Source organism: Podarcis raffonei, chromosome 1 (assembly GCF_027172205.1).
Source record: "Podarcis raffonei isolate rPodRaf1 chromosome 1, rPodRaf1.pri, whole genome shotgun sequence".
Lineage (NCBI taxonomy): Eukaryota > Metazoa > Chordata > Lepidosauria > Squamata > Lacertidae > Podarcis > Podarcis raffonei.
This window is the reverse complement of record NC_070602.1, coordinates 41,233,467-41,252,973: the sequence shown is the minus strand read 5'-3', so window position 1 is coordinate 41,252,973 and position 19,507 is coordinate 41,233,467. Positions and strand designations below refer to the sequence as shown.

General features: G+C 41.0%; 2 protein-coding genes across 3 annotated transcripts in view; one reads left to right on the top strand and one right to left on the bottom strand.

The window, feature by feature from the left end:
• Positions 1-7,432: 7,432 nt before the first annotated feature.
• Positions 7,433-19,507, bottom strand: part of CHRM5 (cholinergic receptor muscarinic 5) — a 68,427-nt gene continuing 56,352 nt past the window's right edge. The window contains exons 2-3 of one of the 2 annotated variants that reach the window (XM_053381999.1): positions 18,390-18,508; positions 7,433-11,285 (exon numbers count right to left, since the gene is read on the bottom strand). In XM_053381999.1, the coding sequence (XP_053237974.1) occupies positions 9,627-11,219 (1,593 nt within the window). In that variant the 5' untranslated portion in view covers positions 11,220-11,285; positions 18,390-18,508 and the 3' untranslated portion in view covers positions 7,433-9,626. The remainder of the gene's footprint in view (positions 11,286-18,389; positions 18,509-19,507) is intronic. The other variant, XM_053381989.1, reaches the window with a different exon arrangement.
• AVEN (apoptosis and caspase activation inhibitor) overlaps positions 14,987-19,507 on the top strand; it is a 113,151-nt gene continuing 108,630 nt past the window's right edge. The window contains exon 1 of the mRNA XM_053382012.1: positions 14,987-15,435. Within this exon, the coding sequence (XP_053237987.1) occupies positions 15,181-15,435 (255 nt within the window). The 5' untranslated portion in view covers positions 14,987-15,180. The remainder of the gene's footprint in view (positions 15,436-19,507) is intronic.

Here is a 19,507-nt window from a genome sequence, read left to right as displayed (position 1 = left end):
ACACCTGTTTGTGAATGCATGTGCTGTAGTTTCATTGTAAAGGTACAAAACAATCTTTTACTGTCTTTCCCTTATCATCTATTTTCAGCTAATATCTTTTAAAAAGTGTAATTAGCATGTATTTTCAGAGCTCTCATCATTACCTATATCTTCGCTGGCATTTTCATTCCTTGTTTTAGATTCTTTCAGATGAGTCTAAATATATCTCTATTGTCACTTACTTGCTAGCCTATATTTGTAAAATAGCAAAAACATGCCATTTTTAAAAGGTTTTCCAGTCCTCATGAACTGCTTTTGGGAAGATGCAAGGGATCGCAATAGGAAGGGAAAGACAGGAAAGTCACATTCCATGAAGAGGATTAGTACTACTCAGGATGCAAAGTACTGCTTTTTAAGGAAGAGAGTTACGCATGCTAAAGAGTCAGTATAAACCACTGATCTTCTTTTTTTTTTTTATAAAATATTTATTAGAATTTTCAATATTAATACAAAAAAGGAATCAAAAAGAAGAAGAAAAGAAAAAAAAGAAAAAAGAAATAACAAAAATACAAGAATAAAAAATTAAAAACACACAAAATTTCTAATGCTTATTTTTCATTAACATGTTTCCTCGACCTCCTCATACCTCCCTTTTATGTATTCCAATTCCAATTATTAATTCAACAAATCCTTATGTTCCAGTTCAAATTGTTAGTTCAACAAGTCCTTATCACAAAGACCTTAATTTTACCATATTTTTTCTTTATATAAGCCACTTTTTTACTTTATCCAGACTTAATTCTCGTCCAAATCTATATAACGATACTTATTCTTAAAACATTTCCCTAAGGTCGAAAGAAAGTTCCCTTCCACAAATTTCCAATTCTCCTAAAAATAAGACAAAAAAAGATTAAACAAAAGGGCAACTTATATTATGTACACTTTAAATTCCCGGTTTTCATTCCACCCATCCCCCTTCCCGGTTTCAGTCCCCAACAGATCTCAAAATAAAACCCTCAACCCGGTGATCTAATGTCCGAGGCTCTTAAGTCTCTCTCATGGCCCCTCTGCCAGTCTCTTTGATAGTCTTTAATATTCAAGACCAAATCTCGATGGGACTCCCGCCCCTGCAGCATCCAGGTTTCTTCCAGCCAGGCCTACGTACTTGAAAATAAGGCCTATAGGGTATTCCACATCTTGTTTCATTCTCCTTAGGATTCCAAATGTCCCTATAGCTCCAACTTCCAACTGAATCAAATTTATAATCCAAGTGTCATATGATCCCCAGATAAGGAGATCTCTCCATCTTTCATTTTCCAATTCAGGCCAGGCTTCCATCTTCAAAGGTTTGTTTCTTTTTGTTACCATCGTGTCCAGCCTCAGGTTACAGCTCACTTTTTGCATCTGCAGGGTTGGGTCCCCCCCTTTTTTCTCTTCAAAGGCAACATTATTCTCCTTCCCAATTTCCTCTGTTTGTTCAGTTAAGTAGAATTCCTGTACCAAGTTCTTATCAAGTTCATTACTAGTACTGGCTCTTGTGCCCAAAGTTGCAACATTTGTAGTCAAAACACCTATTTGACCTTGCAGCTTTCGCAAGAGAAAGAAAGTCTTGTTCAGTTCAGACTGTATTTCTTTGCCAACTGCCATTCTTAAACATATCAAGGTCAGAAAACAATTTCTCAGCTGGTTCTTAATGCAATGTCCCAAAACTTCCTCTAGGGGAATTTAAGTTTCTTTTTACTCCTTTCAGCACAAAACCAAAGGTTCCATATGTTAAATTGTAGCAATCCTTCCTTCTTTTAAAACATAAATTTGTAACCAATATAAGCAGCAGAGACAAAGTCCTCTTTTTGTATCTTGACAGCTTACTTGATAGCTGTCAAATTGTTCAATTACTCCTCAACCGGCTCTCACAGACCACTCCTGGGTCCGGGGGGGTGGGGGTGGCACGTCAGTTTTTAAATTTAGCTCTTCTCCCGCAGGTTCCCCTGCTTCCGAATAAGTTTTCTTGTAATCTCAATCGGTGGAATTAAAATCTTTTATAAAAAGTAAAGTTCTCCACGACCTTAGTTGGAGGTTCTTTGCTTTAAAATATTTACAGAAAGGGGAGGCAGACTTCCTGTTGGGACCTTCCCCGATCAGTGCCGAATTTAAGAATATTTAAAAGATCCAATTTCCGTACTACTCACGGGTTGTTGTTTTAAAGTCCCAATTGTTCCAGGAAAAAGGCAGCGCTCTCCGGCAACAGCAATGCGGCTTCGCTCCACGGAAATAGCCGGTGACTCTCAGCACCGCGCTGCTTCCCCCTCTTCACTTTGGAGCCCGTTGGCGGGTTCCTTAGTGGGTTGGGGGGGCGCTAAAGGTGCCCGCCGAGTCCCATGGTCACAGGCTTCATCCGCCTGTGATTTTTAAGAGGGTCTCCGCTTCGCCGCAGCGGATACGACCCGTTTCACACGGAGCTGGTCCCTCCAGTTCAGAGGGAGGCAGCCATTACCGAAGGCGCCACCCCTAAACCACTGATCTTCAACATGACCCAAAACTGGATCATAGCCTGATCTAAGGTGAGTTGCAATGGCAGCAGTACCACTAGGCAAATTGAGAATGAAAAAATGAGTCTTCCAAATCCATGTTTGGGTTAAAGATCTGGAAAGTTTGAAGACTACTAGTCTAAACGGTTAAAAAAAGTATATTGTTCAGGTGTCTGAGGACCATACCCTTTCAGAACACAGGCAAGAAAGGCACGTGTCTGAATGCTCCTCCATGTAAAAATTAAACACACATAGTAAGCACATTACAGCAAGGATTAACCTTTCTTCCTGACATACTAGATTTCCATGGATACAAGTGGCTTGTTAGGAGTTTTTGCATTGTTCTACCCTTCCTGCATTCTGAAAGGGTATTCTGCTAGGATGGCCCTACCACGTACTTTTTCTAAATATATGGATTGGTCCTAGTCATGGATCAGCCATCATGGATCACTCCACAAAGGAGTGGAGTGGGATCTGTAACATGAGAGGGTGAGCCAGAGGTGTTTTCCTAGACCACCTTGGCAAGATTTAGCCATCAGTATGGGGGGCTGCCTCAGGGCTTGACAATATGTATGGAGAGTGGGAAAGAGTTTATTTACACTGCAGTATTCCAGCTATAGTGGAATGGGATTAGCTCCTGTTCTTCTGTATAATGCCCAAGACCCTACTTATACTCCACAGATTTCTCCTTGAGTAAATGTTACCACTGTACTGTAGGAAGTGGCTCTCCTGGAGCTCTGGCTCAGGAAAGTGCTTCTGAAATTTTCAATGTAATCTGTTTAGACATATCCAAATATACATATCCCACTTTTTCCTCTCACTTCTGTTACCCAAGGATACTAACATCATGTAAGTTTAATACAATCATATAATATTAAAGCAGCAAAACACAGATGATGATGCAGTAAGGTGTTTTTTTAAAATAAAAACAACTTGAAAAATCCATAAGGAGAAGCCAGTTGGGTCAAAGGCCTGCTGGAACAGACAATCCTTAAACTCTATATTTGAACTCTGCTATCGGGTGCAGACAAATCTCCCAGGACAAAGGGCTCCGAAGTCTGGATGCTATAACAGAAAGAGGTATTTCTCTTGTTCTCACCAAACCTGTGATGATGGTGGGAGACAAACCAGGACCTCTCTTGATGATCAGAATGAATGGGCAGTCTCAGATGGAAGGAGAATGTTCTTTAAGGGGTCTGTTGCTAAAGGCTCTTATATTATCCATCTGTGAAACGCTAGAACACCAGTTTGACCAAGGCTCAAATTAGTAGAGGGACACATTGCAACTGAAAAAATTATTTGTGTTGAAGGTAGAATCTGCTCTTCCTGGAACCTGATGCTGTGGCTGCCTCAGCAGTCTTTTGACCCACCATTTTTCACTTCATTCTTTTGCTCTCTGCCCCATGGACTTAACCTACTTGTTATAATGGCTTTGGAAGAAGCATGTGGCCTCATTTCTGCTTGTGTATAAAGCTGATAGATAACTATCTCCAGACTTCACTCAGGACTTTCATGCTGCCCTCAAGATGTTAGTACTTGTCAGCATAGCTCCCAGACATGGAATCAGATGAGATTTCCGCCCCAAGCATGAACTAGAACCAGGGAAGACAAGGGAACCTTGGAGGCAACTCCTAAGACCATACCCCAGGACAATACCCCATATTCAGGAAACCAGCAGAATTAAGGAACCTAATGTGCCCCAACTGGATGTGCCAATACACCAGGAAGGGGGATCTAATTTGAGTAGCTGAACCCTCAGTTATTGTTGGTAAGATGCTGATACAATAACGTCCATGCATCTGCTCCTAGTCTAGTTACTTTCAGGACAGCTCTTCTTGAGCTCGGTTCTCTACGGACACAGCAGACATATTTGCAAATACAAGGCAGATTGTCCTCCTCTCCCATTTTGGAAACAATATAGAAGTGTCATCACACAGCGCTACGCAGTCCAGCTCCCTTTTGTTTCTCTGCCCTAGGAGAGCTTGCCTGCTTTTGCTGCCCATCTTTAGTTTCACAAGTCAGCAGTGCCCTTAGCATAACCTCCCAGTTGGAGTCTTTTGACCTTTGCTTCAGAGAAGAATGGGACTCCGATGGGAAATAACCACACTGTTTAATCACCACAGTTAGCTCTTTCCTATAAACATGACCATAGTGGTCTTTAGTGGTCTGGAATACAGTTATCCCATAATAGTTCCCATGCAACTCTATGTTACTAAACATATAAATGGAGTCTTTAAGAATCCTGATTTTAGAGGAGGGATGCGGAACCTATGGCCCTACAGAAGCTGTCAAACTACAACCCCCATCATCGCTGTCCACTGGCCATGCAGGCTGAGGCAGATGTGAAGTGGAGCCCAATATGATCTTGAGGGTCACAGGTTCTAGAGCAATAACTTACAAGTGTCTGCAAAAAAAAAAAAGTATACATTTTAAGAAATAATTTTGAATGGTTTTTGTTTCTGCTCTTCCTGTTCTTTCAAAAATAAAAAAATAAAAGTTGCGGCTCTATATTGCTGTTGGATGGCTCTCAACTGTCCCCCTTGCCTTTTTTGTTATGAAACTCCAGTATTAAAAAAGCAATAAACACACACCATTTTTAATACAGTTCCAGATATTTACAATGTATCCCAGAGTTTGGCAGTGTCATGTCTGAGTTTTTAGCAGCATAGGTTGAGCACATACTTAACAGTTACACTTAACTGATACTTTGGCATCCATCACTGTGTAGTCTTATACATCTACTCAACAAACGGACCATAAACATTTATAAAACATTCCTGTTCAACAGAAACTGTGACAAAAATAACTTCCCATTTAACTTCAATAATAGAAGGCAAAGCTTTTCTTTAGCAATAACATTGCAGCTAGCAGAAAACTTTTACAGTCTTATATAGTCATTATTACATAGCTTGTATTATAGAAATGCAGGTTCGTTTGAACCAAACACACATATCATATGCATATGTATGTTTGTTTGAAGCTAGTATAACTCAAAGTATACACTATACACAGAAAATGCTTTGATGGTGACTGAAGAAAAGAAACAGAGGTCTCTATAGTAACTTGCATTTTCCTTTAACAATTATATGCAAAAGCACCAAAAACAGTTGGCACAATACAATATACTTAAAATCAATCATATTGATTCCAGAATACACATTTTCACATTATTATACAGTGAGTTTAAATAATATCCAGTACCCCTGCAAAAAATTCAATCTTTTGCAAACAACTCACTTAACCGTCAAGTTATTCACAACATTGTTTATTTCTATAGCTGTGGAGAAACCCTTTCTTTCCTGCTTCTCTAGTTCTTAATGAAAATATTTTTTACTTCAGTGGAAGCAATGACAAATACACAGTAGGTCTCATGAAATGTGCTGTGTTATCTCTGAACTATGCAACACTATATTTTACAACTGTATTATTACCATACTAAGCTATGAATGCGGATGATATGATAGAGATGCAGCCTAACAATCAAGCTGTGCACTCGTACATTCTTGAAGACCAAAGCAGAATCATCATCCAAAGCCCTAGTCAAGATCCATTGACCCTGGGAAGCACATCTGGCAATAATCAGGATGAGGGCCTTTTCTGTTGTGCTGCCCATCCTAGGGAATGGCTTTCCATAGACCCCATGACTGTATTGTTTTAGATGGCTAATAAAAAAAATAACAATATTAGGCTGTTTTAAAAGGTTTCTGACCGGGGGCCGCTAGGGGCGCCTTGGAAGATGGCTGACAATACCATCTCTCCGGCTCACACGAGGTAATTTAGGGGCTGATTATGGGAGTACATCAGCCTCCCGTTTTCTTCCCAGGGGATGGGAAGATGCAGCCTCATCCACGGTTGCCCATAAATCACCCCCGAGTTCGAAAGAAGGAGGTTTCTGACCAATTGTTCTCTTTCTGCTGGCTTACTTTTGATGTTTTAGTTTCAATGGGTGTTTTGTATTTTGTTGTGGGGGTTTGGCCTTGGTGACAATATTTGTGATTTTAATGGGAATTGTTATATATTTTACTATTCTTTTGTGTTTTTGGATTGCAGCTGCTTTGCGTTTCTTTGAAATTTAGGCAGGGTATATATACTGTATTCTTCGCTCTATAACACGCACCAGACCATAACACGCACGTAGTTTTTAGAGGAGGAAAACAAGAAAAAAATATTCGAAACGAAATAGTGGATATATGATTTTTGTGGTTCATGCTGTGGCCACAGACATGTGATCTGACAGTGAGTTTGGAGTAGCCCAATGCAAAAATCCTGAGGATCCATGTGGATCCATGCTTTGTAACCATGGAGGAGGGAAGGAAGGGGAACCATGGATCCTCTGCTCATGACTGCAGCAGATCCCCCCCCCCGCCACCCGCAGGCATTCGCTCCATAACACGCACAGACATTTCCCCTTACTTTCTAGGAGGAAAAAAGTGAGTGTTATGGTGCAAAAAATACGGTATATATATATATATATATATATATATATATATATATATATATATAACAAATGCATACATAGACATTGTTATAGTCCATCTTTAAATTGCAGTTCAGCAAACCATGAGTGCATGAGTCAGTGCACTGTCCGCTATTGAACTACAGTAATCCATGTGTCCCGTGAAGCTTTGCATCTTTACAGGTCTATAGTCAATAATGCAAACCTGGCTGTTCAGTGTTTGCTGGAATGTATCTTAATGCTGTATTGCACCTGAATATTAGTTCCCAACTGAGCCCCATATGCACCTCATATGGACCACATTCCTTCTTCACTTCAGCGGAGGGGACATTTCCATACAAAGCACATTTATTTTCCCTCTCAAAGAATTCTGGTCACTGTAGTTTGATAAGGGTTGCTGAGAATTGAAACTGTGAGGGGCTAATGTGCTTCAAATGTGCTTTAAAGATATAGTATGTATATGCCCACGCTGGTGGGGAGCTCTGGGTGCACATCCTATTTCCAAAACTTGACAATACAGTAAATCAGGGTACTGGGGTAGAATTTCTAGGCCTTTTAACATTTTAAATCATGAACTTACTAAACTCTTATATAAATATCAGTTTGTTTCCATATAGGTTATTTTCACCGTAGTTTGTGCATCCTGACTTCCCACTGCCGTTGTTTTCTTTCTGTCCCATCAGTTTATTTTGATGGCTGATTTTAATTGCAGTTCTCAGACCAGTTACGCTGTAATTATCCCAGTTACTGCCTTTATTTTGTCAGATCATCATCTCTGCTGAAATGCTCGTGTTGTCGTAAGTAGTCTGCGGTATAAAAAGAGGCACTATAATAGCCATTATGTATACAACATTTCTATCCAGACATATCCTCAGCAAACTCCTGATAGAGTTACCTACTTTGTGCTAGGGATTTAGGCATTCAAGTATTGCCACCCAAAAAACACAGGACAGAAAGGTATGTGATTTTACTCCTCTCTCTTTTTCAAATTGCTGTTGTTGCTTTTGACTGATATGGGCTATGTGATTCATGGAGAAAGGTGACTCAAACTATTCAATGAGTGTATGTTTGTAAGGTTATTGATGTAAATTGTGTAGTGTTAAGTGCTAGCTGAAATACATGTTTCAGAAGCAGGACCTGTTGCATCTTGAAGCAGTACCATATTTTTTTTTAATACTGGCAACCTAATTCATTGATTTCAAATGATTTACTGCCAATAAATACATTTCAAGATCAGGGTGTAAAATCTTAGACCTAAAATGAGGAGCCTATGGATAAATTAAATAAAAGTAAGTGCAGTGCTTTTCTTTCTAATAAAATGTTTAGGGGTACTCTCATTTTCCTACTCATATTGAAATACTGCCCCTCAATGAGGCCAAACTTAGATTCACAAAATGTTTAGGGTATGTGTACCCCTGCGTAACCCCAGGGAAAAAAAGCACTGGTAATGTGTAGTACTTAACCTCATTCATAAGCAAGTTTCAACTCATAACTTAAGATTGCAGTCCTGAACTCCTATACTTGGAAGTTCTACAGAAATCAAAAGGATTAAGATGTTCCTTAATGTGCTGCAAAACACCTACACGGAAGGCAACTCACAGTGCAATCCTAACCATGACTACTCCAAAGTAAGTCATATTGAATTCAATGGGGCTTACTCCCAGGTAAGTGAGGTAGGATTGCTGATTCACAGTGCAGGAAATAAAATGCAACCCACACAGAATCATAGAATTGTAGAGTTGGAAGGAACCAAGAGGGTCATCTAGTCCAACCCACTGCAATGCAGGAATCTTTTGCACATTTGGGTGCTAAGATAGTTCTTCAGAATGGTAATAAAGAAGCGATTTTACCTTTTTCTTAGAAGCCATACATCGGATTGCATCAATATACTGTACAGGATTTTAAAAATAAAACTCCTTCAGAGCAGCTTCAATATGAACAAATAAAATGCAAAAAGACAACTAGTACCCTTGTTTGTAGGCAGTGTAAACATCTCTGACAAACTTGGTACCATCATTGGCTTCTTAATTTGCAAAAAAAACCCCAACCATACAGTTTACATCATATAAGCCATCTCTCAGCCATAGAAAAAGAACAATACAAACTCAAACAATGTTCATGGCCTCACAACTAATTCCAAGAGCAAATTTGTCCATTGAGAAAAAAATCTCAGACATTTATCGTTGACCAGTGGTACTTGCCTTCCTTTTGTTTCCATCAGGTTTAGAAACAATTCTGTATGGGAAGTTGATGCAAGTGTCATTCTATTGGAGACCTATAACTAAACTGGACAAAGCCTTAGAAAAAATGTGCAGGAAGGCATAATGTTACTTTCCAGGTAGTAGACCTAATGAATGAAGGGTCTATTCCATACCCAACCATTAAGGTCTGTTGGTGTGCCATTTTATTTGGCAAACATGTGGAAAGAAGCTTTCTATGACAGCAACATAAATAATGCTCTATTTAGTAGTCACAGACAATTATAGAAATGTTCATCATTGTGGCTGCTTTCTTCATGGCCATAGGCATATCTTTATCACCACACAAATTGTGCTTCTTTTGTCTCCAGACATGCAAAGCAACAACTTTACAATGAAAGACTTGCAGCCAATTTGATTTACAGTGCTTGGCCAAGGTCTGTTCCCCCCCCCAAACACTTTACATTAAGGCAGTTTAGTATTACCCTGCCAGTATAATTTTTCTTCCATTTTTTTCTTCTTCCACTGACAGAACAGCAACAACTTAAATGTCTTTCTGAACGTTTTGTTACAGAGAGCATAGCAGATTGGGTTAACAGTACTATTCACATAGCACAGCCAATAGCCAAGGTGCCACAGCGTTGAAGGAATACAATCTGAGCAGAATGTGGAGACCAAAACCATGATATTGTAGGGTGTCCAAGTGATTATGAACGCTAGAAGAATGGCGCTTAAAGTTTGGGCTGCTTTGCGCTCCTTTATAAGGACCATTCTTTTCCTTTTAGTAATTTGATTGTTTATATTTGGATCCATGTTTTTGACGGAAGTCGTGTCCTTAGATAAAGTGGCAGAACAAGGAGTGATCTTTACTTTTCGGCAGCCATTGTTAGTTTCTTTGGCACCATCAGCTTTAACCACCAATCGGAACTTGTAAGCTACACATTTACTACTTTTTTTAACGTGGCCTTTGGTTGGGGTTAGAAAATATTTGGGGGTCTCATAGTCATTTTCCCCAGGATGGTCTTTGATAAAGGCTTCCTTTTTCTCCTCTTTATGTTCATCATCCTTGCTTTTTACTGGAGACTTATAAGCTACTTGAAAGACGGGATCAGAGGCACGTTTATCCTCCTCTTCTGAGGATGCATAGCTGCTGCAAGTGGTTAGCTGGTCCGCCTTAGCCCAGTCATGACAAGTATTTTGAATCTGACATGCCTTTGCTGTTGCCGAAGTACTTCGGCTGGATGAAGACCATGAAGCCTGACATCTCTCCCTTTTGGCTAAATTTTGTTGCTTGCAGCTAAAGCAGGACTTTAGCAGCGCTTTCTGAGGCTTTATCATTTCGAACTCGGCCACAGAACTGGATCCTTGAAGTTCGGCCAGGTCCTTGGTCCGTTTCTCAGTCTCTCTATAAATACGGCAATACAAAATAGTCATCACAGAAACCGGGATATAGAAAGCAGCAATCGCAGTACCAAAGGTGATGATGGGTTCATACAAAAATTGAATCTGGCATTCTCCAGGCGGGACGGTTCGTTCCCCGACGAAATACTGCCAACATAAGATTACTGGTGCCCACAGGATAAATGAAATTAGCCAAGCTAGGCCAATCATGATGCCAGCCCTTTTCGGTGTGCGTTTAGCCCTGTAGGTTAATGGCCGTGTAATAGAAAAATATCGGTCGAAGCTGATAACCAGTAAATTCATTACTGAGGCATTGCTAGCTACATAATCCAGGGCTAGCCACAAGTCACATGCTAGACTTCCAAGAGACCAGTACCCTATTAAGATGTAGGATGTATAAAGATTCATAGAAAATATTCCAATGATAAGGTCTGCACACGCAAGACTGAGTAAATAGTAATTGTTCACCGTCTTGAGCTGGCTGTTGACTTTGAAGGATATCATCACAAGAACATTCCCCACTATAGTTATTAAGCTTAAAATGGCCGTCACTGTAGCAATGGTAATTACTTCCCAAAGGCTATGACCTTCTAAATGCTTATGGTTAGGGGTTGTACCATTGACAATGGTTGAATTGCTGTGCAATTTTTCTTCCATTCTTTTTCTTGGCGTATTAACATCAGTCCCTTTTAAGTTGCTTCTTCACCTGTTCTTTGAAGACACCTTTTTAATGACAAATAAAGAGAAAGAAAGCTCGTAAAATAATAATGGACTCCTGCCAAATTTATTAAGCACAAGCAAATTGTAAGACTGTTGGAGTATCAATTATAAATTACGATGACTTCTAAAGATATTTAAATATTATGTGTTCAAGTTTAGAGATGCAAAATAGGCTTCGTAATATTTCCCAGCCAACCTTTGTTGCTGTAGGAGAGCCTTCCCCAACCTGGTGCACTCCAGATGTTTTGGAACACAACTCCCATCATTCCTGACCATTGGCCATACTGCCTGGGATTTATGGGACTTGTAGTCCAAAAATATCTGGAGGGCACCAGATTTAGGAAAGGCTTCTGACATAACTGAAATATTCAATATTAATTGTTGAATTCTTACTTTAACTATTTAATATGAACAGTTAAATATATTTTGTATTCTTTTTCTCAAACTACTGTGGTTAAAAAAAAATCAACTAGTATTAGACATAAGGCCCCCAATTTGCAGTAGGACAACAGTGAGGCAGGGCACATTTAACCTATGATACCAATGGACTCTAGATGTGATGTTTAATGGTACCATAGATTCAGGGAACAAGTTGTATTGACAGTGTTTCACAGATAGGTAAACACATAAAGGAACCACTATTTTAAAAGTCCACACACACAAAAGTTGTGACACAGGGTTCAATCTCCTTTCAAGTCAATATGGGTCCTGGAGAAAATAATTCCCTGCATTTGCTGTTAAAATAAAGCCTTGATGTAGTTTTTAATTATACAGTCCAACGACATCTGGAGAGCCACGTTTGCCACCCCTGCTGCAATGAAAGAAAAATTTGAAGAGTGGCATAATATGCAGAATTTTTTAAAGAAAGCAATGGAAGACTAAAGTCCTGGTAAAGAGACAAGTGGAGTATGTGCTGTTCAGTAGCAGAAATATTTTTATTCTATTTATTTATTTAATTAATTTGTATACTACACTACAGTACATCTGTAGATCTCATGGTGGTTCACAACATAAAAATGCAATATAAAAAAAAAAACAAAAAACCCCACTCCTTGCTTTAACACCGACTAAAATATATACAACATTTCCTATTCTATGTCTTCTGTCTTTCATACTTAAATACTGGTAGCCCACTGGACTCCTCACCTTCTCTTGCTCATTGCAACTAGAATTCTTTGCTTGTAACTTTCACAACTCTTCTCTAAAGCACAAATCTGGCCATCCATTGTTGCTATTTATTGTTCTGAGCTGCAGAAGTTCATATTTAAAAATGCAGTAAGGTTCCTTCTTGATGCAAGAATGCAAAGTTTCTTCATTTCAGCTACAGCAAAAGTGGTTCCCTAAACAAAGCTATCATACATGATTGACTACAGACTCTTAATGGAAAGGCCAACTCAGGTCATTTTCCACAATTAAAAAAAAAAATCACCCCTTTATTTTCTAATAAGTCCTAGCTGACTAAGGACTGCAGGGGAAGAAAAGCAATGAGCTCACTGTAATGAAGGAGTGACTATTAATCATATTTGGCTGTTAAGATCTTAAAGTGTCACCTATCTGCATCAATTCCAAACGATCAAGTTCTCTGAGACTATTTTGCCTTACAAAAGTAATTTCTGCTCATGGGTTTGTTTCCAATACAACCAAGAGGCAAAGCAGACATTGCTATAGCTTTAAAGCTTTTCAACTTGGTTCCCACTTTATGAAAGCAGTACACAATAACTACATGCAATGCAAAGAAGAAGAAAAAGTACATGTAATGCCTGAGTAATAACTACATGTAGTTTGCAATTGATTGTACTATATTTGGGATAATGTTCATTTGAGCAGGGTATTTGTAACTAAATAGCCAGTTATTGCACCAGTACTATTGGATTTACTGTAAGATTTCTATTTATTCTAGGAAGCAGTGAATTCCTTTCTTTTGGATCAGCTTCCCAGAGGATACTGTACAATGTTTGGATTGCTCTAAGACCATTTCATGGGCTACTAAATAGTGCTTAAATTAGTTCTTAATGCACTTTCATGGCCATAATGCATATGAATACTCAATTTCAAGACGGCTCCCCTCTCCAAATTCTGAAGCAGATGAAAGTACCTTTTATACATGAAAAAAATAGTGTGCAAGAGATTCAGATGTAGTTTTTAGAGCTGTGTGTCAAATGGTTCTTAGAAATAATGTCTTGTTCATCCCATAAAATTGTAGCACATAGCAGAAGTAGATTTGGGGGGAGTGCAACTGGTTTGGGCGCATTTGGTGTGGAGCCTTGGGAGTGCTGCAGGGGGCACCACAACTATGATGTAAAATGAAAGGTTAGATGTTGTGGGGTTGGCACTGAATTTTAATGCTGCCCCTGAAATTTGAGACCACTGCCTATAGCATCTAGAAGGCACCACATTGACTCCCTCTGTCACAGAGCATAGGACTGCACTCAGATTAAGAGGTTACTCCATCAGATACAGAGATCAAGTGGGCACTGCATTCCTTTGCTCTGGAACCAAGCCATGAGCATTAGCTTCAGGGTTTTGTGGGCATAAGAGTACTCATGAATTCCCCTTTCCCATTGACTATTGTTTCTGATCCTCCTTGCTGTTTTGTTGCTGCCATCCTATAGTGGGGATTGGACTAGGAATGAGCTGTCAGGCAAGTAGTTAGGCAGGCAAGTAATGACTGTCAGTGAGGTAGGTGGCTGCTGCAAAAACTGGATGTGACAAGGTAGTGAGCAGCTGCCTCCTTCATTCAAACACTGCTGCTGTCATATCACACATAATATTGCTCCTCTTGATTGCCTTTCTGAGCATGTGCACACGATTTAATCAAGATTGTGGTAGTTTCTCAGGTCAAGTTTCTTTGTTAGTCTGTGAGGCTTGCTCAGGAACTTTGCTGAGGTTGGGCCTGGCTGCTGTGTCATCCTAGGGGAGAACGAGGTGCCTCCTAAGTCCTGTGTAACTGCAATGCGCTTTGGAGAGAAGCAGAAAAGGAGGCACAGCCATTAACAAATTTTCTTGTGATCAATCCTAAAACCATCCAGTGGGTTCTCACTCCCAACACAGATTTGGAGCAGCTGCACGCAATAAACATTTCTGCTTTGATTTTAGTGGCATGTTGGGCAGATCTGTCTGAGCACATCACCATGGTCACAGCTACTGATTAACATGCACAGTGGCATGCTCATGCATAATTCACCATGGCAACTTTAAATATGTAGTGACCATGAAAGTTACTGCCAAATTTTGGGGGGGGGGGCGAAGCACCTCAAAATTGTTATGAATGAGCTCCCGAGGCTAACGTTCTGGAATCCACATGACAAATTATTTAGGATGCTGTTTATGGTTGTTCTCCCAACAGCTTAATGTGGATATATTGCTACTTTCATTATGTTTAATTGTGGATTATGTTACCTGATTTGTGAGGCATATCTTTAGGGATTACGGTATTTCAGGGAACTTTCATTTGTGAAAGAGCTGCAAGCCAGATATTACTATTGCATTTACCAAGTCACATTCCAATGGGATTTACTCCCAAGTATGCAGTTTTAGGATCGAGGAGCTCTGAGCTGGTGATATCCCCTAGTTAAAAACAAATCTTATAATTAATCTTGGAAGTCTAGAAAAACCACAGCAACTAAACGATGCGGCCGCAAAGAGCGGAGGTTTTGTTGCGCTTGCATCAAATGCGCCACGTTTGCAACCGTTTCCCGTTCACTGCAGACGGGGCGGCGCGCTTCGCGAGGCTTCGCCGGGACTTCCGAGAGGAGTCAGGATCGCTAGGCCCAAGCCTGGCGCGGCCCCCAGTTCCTCCTCGCCCGAGGGAGGCAGCCAGCTTCCCGCAGGAGGCGGGGAGACGGGCCTGGAGAAAGGCGGCTGCGAGGAGGAGCGGGCCGGACCCGAAGTAGCTGCCATGCAGCAGCCCGAACGCGGCGGCGGCGGCGGCGGCAGGCCCCAACGGGGAGGCGGCGGCCGGCAACCCCATCGTCGGCGGCCGGGCGGTCGCGAGAGGCCGGCGGAAGGCGCCGGAGGCAGCGGCAGCAGCGAGGCCGGTCCCGGCCGAGGAGGCGGGAGCCGGGGGAGAGGCGGGGGGAGAGGAAGAGGCAGGCGGGACGCTCGCGGCAAAGGGCCCGCCGCGCCTGCCTCCGCCCCTCCCGGTTATGAATCGGTAAGGAAAAAGAGACACACACGAGGCCGAGGCGGAGCTAAAGTAGATCCCCCCCCCTCACGGCTTCTCTGTGGCAAAGCTTTCTTATCTGAGGCTCCGCCGAGGCTGTTACTATCTCCCTCTCCCTTAGCAACGAGATTCTACCTAATATGGGGTTACATACATACATAGTGTGTATGTTTGGCGGGGGTGTGTATTATATATTTATATATACATATATACAGTGCTTTTTCTGGGGGTAAGCAGGGGTACGCATACCCCCCAAACATTTTGTGAATCTTTGTACTTTGGTCCGTTTACTGTATTTATTTTTCCTGATTTGAACTATAAAATGGTGGTTTTCTTGAGTCAAAAGGAGAATACCCCTAAACATTTTTTTAATAGAAAAAAAGCACCACATATATAGATACATATAGTGCATGGGTAGGCAAACGACGGCCCGGGGGCCAGATCTGGCCTTCTCAATCCGGCCCGCGGACGATCCAGGAATCAGCATGTTTTTACATGAGTAGAATGTGTGCTTTTACTTAAAATGCATCTCTGGGTTATTTGTGGGGCATAGGAATTATTTCATCCCCTCCCCCCAAAAATATATAGTCCGGCTCCCCACAAGTGGGACAGTGGACCGGCCCCCTGCTGAAAAAGTTTGCTGACCCCTGTTAGTGTGTGTGTGTCACTGCACTTATTATGGAACTGTCTGCTGTCTGCTTATGTTCCCTGTCAGTTTGTTGCACACACAAAAACAACAATGTTTTAAACAAACAGTTGGGCTTACATACATGAAAGGGGTGGCAGTGGGTCTCCACAGATCCATTTTTGTTGAGGTGTGGTGAAGGTCACTTGTTCTCACGCCCTTCACCTCCTCCCCGCCCCAATGTATTATATTATTCAAGTAAGAGAATTGTGCTGGAAGTTTGTCCTACAGTGTAACTCAGTGTGGTGTTAATCAGAATTAAGCCCCATTGAATTAAAAAAGAGTTATTCACGTAAGTGTGTTTACAGGATGGCAGCCTTAGGTTGGGAGCAATTAGGTTCACCGCCCTTTGTGAACAGAAATTCTGATACCCCAGTTTAAATGTGACTCTGGGTGTTGAGTGAAAAATTACCTGTATGGGGCTATATATTGGCCATAATAGGGTTTAAATAGGGTTGTTGGCTCCCAGTGTGCAATGATTGCAGGTGCAAAACTAGCCTGTTCACACACAGGAACTGATGACCCAATTTAAATGTGTTGCCCACAGCATGACATCTGGTGTCATGTTTAAACCAGACCTGGCCAAGGAGACAGGGAAGTTTTCCTCAAAAAGATGTAAAACCTGAGTCTTTTTCTTTCGTTAAGGGAATGAATCTTTGCTTGTTCGGGGACTTCAGCTGTTCTGTGGAATCTCTTCTCTGGGTCATCAGCATGCCTAAGGTGATGGCAGCTGTAGAGTCAATGTTGCCTCAGAGATGGCATAGGACAAAGTGACAGACAGTTACTATTCAGAGGGAAAGCTTGGACTGAGCTCTGGGTTTGCATGGCAGCTGGAAGAGGAACAGATTTGTGCAGTCTTGTCGGATGCACTCTAAGCACTGTGACAGCATTGTGATCATGCAGTTACATTGACAGGACACAAAGTTGACAGCATGTGCACAGGCGACGTGCTACAAGTGTAGCTGCCAGCCACATGTGACACCTTAGTAAATATGAATGTGCTTTAGTAACACACACATAGTAATTACAAAAATAAATCATTAGCTAGATCCCACCCCCCACCCCGAATGTAGCAGTCTGGTTCTGGCAGTTGGCCAGTAGAGTAAAATTTAGGTTGAGTCAGTAGAATCCTGGCTAGGTGGCAGACTTCCATATTTGTAAATTATGTTTGTGACTAATTTGCTGGTTAAGCGTTCCAGGTAAATTATACTTCCCATGACTGTGATTATGCACCTTAGAATGTTGATAATATTTCAGCCCAGCATGGATCAATACTGCTCAGCTTCAGAGGATTTCTAGGGTATTCTTGATATTAACCATTGAGTGCTTCCAGATGGGGGCTTAATGGATTATTGGAAATTGGCAACAGTTTTTTTAAAAAAAAAACTTTTTATAATCCCCTTAAAAGAGTAAATCTAGAAGGGGGAGGGAACATGGATGGTCATTTCGACAGTGGCACACAATAAAGTTGTGTACATACTGCAAAAAAACCTTGTGTGCATAAAGAAGACCAACACCATAACAAAGACCTATCTGGAAGCACCACTATACATAGTGACAACTACATGAATTCAGTGGGATTTATTTCACAGTAGGCCTGTATAGAATTCAGTTGTGTATAAATATGGTTAATATTTTACAATTGCAATCCTATGCAGGTTGATTCTTTGGGGCTTACTCCCAGGTAAATGGCCTTACTGCTTTAGGGGTATTGTTGAGTTAGGCATATTTTGTTGTAAGTCTTGAAGAAGACTTCTTTTGTTTGCCTCTAAATTTGTAGGAGAGTGATGTTATACTATTTTTGTGCTGTTTATTTTGGGTTGTGGTAGATTTTGACTATAAGCGATAAATTTCATAACAGAATTTAAATTAAGTAGGATTACCAAATGTAATTTATTTTAAGGGGTGTTCATTATTTCAGAATATTACAAGTAATGCCCTTAATTTTTTTTATAGTTCTATAGAATCACTAATCTTTCAACAGACAAACCTAAGATATTTGCACAGTTATTTATAGCAGTGCAATTAAAGTATTTTGGTTTGAATGTTTTTGCTTATTTTTTATGATGCTTCTATGAAGCATTTCAAGTGGTCCTTAAATTATTATTACAAAGTGCAAAAAGACAGATCCTTGTCCCAAGTAGAGGTAGGCAGCTAATTACAGTAAAGGGAATACTGAGGAAGGGAGGCACAATGTTAACATTTCTTTTTAAAAGAGGTACTGAAGTTTACTTTTAAAATTTCTTGGATTGAGTCCTACCTGGAAGCATGCCATGCACCTTGGAAACTCTGCTCCTTCTAATGTGTAGGAATAGGCTGCAGTTGTTCAGTGGTGCCTTCCTTGGTCACATGTCTTTATTGTGGCTTTTCATCCCAGGGCTAAGTTGTTGAAAACAGATTGTGTAGTTGAGCTCAGTCACAAATTAAACTCTGTTTTTAAGTCTCAAAATCTGACGTACGTAATACCCATGCAAAATATTTTGGTTTAAAAAGATACTCTCCTTTGCATTTAAAACAGGAGTGAAAAATAGAGCCAAAGTCTATAGTCGCCTCCAAAGGTTAAAACATACAATGAAGGAACCAAGCTGAAGTTGCAAAAATGAGTGGTTAATAGCATTACAGGTACTTATAGATAAATTATTTGTGTTCCTACAAAGCTGGGATTATTAGGCAAAATTACATGAACTGTTTGTTAGCTGCTTTTGTACTTGTTTTAAAGTTCAGCAGGCAGTAAAAAGGTAAAGGTACCCCTGCCCGTACGGGCCAGTCGTGTCCGACTCTAGGGTTGCGCGCTGATCTTGCTCAAAAGGCCGGGAGCCAGCGCTGTCCGGAGACATTTCCGGGTCACGTGGCCAGCGTGACTAAGCGGCATCTGGCGAGCCGGCACCAGCACCGCACACGGAAACACCGTTTACCTTCCCGCTATAAAGTGGTACCTATTTATATACTTGCACTTAGGGGTGCTTTCGAACTGCTAGGTGGGCAGGAGCTGGGACCGAACGACGGGAGCTCACCCCGCCGCGGGGATTTGAACTGCCGACCTTGCGATCAGCAAGTCCTAGGCACTGAGGTTTTACCCACAGCGCCACCCGCGTCAACGGGCAGAACTATATCTCAATAACCATACAGTGGTACCTCAGGTTACAGACACTTCAGGTTACAGACGCTTCAGGTTACAGACTCTGCTAACCCAGAAATAGTACCTCGGGTTAAGAACTTTGCTTCAGGATGAGAACAGAAATTGCACAGCAGCGGCGCGGTGGCAGCGGGAGGCCCCATTAGCTAAAGTGGTGCTTCAGGTTAAGAACAGTTTCAGGTTAAGAACTGACCTCCGGAACGAATTAAGTTCTTAACCCGAGGTACCACTGTACAACGTTC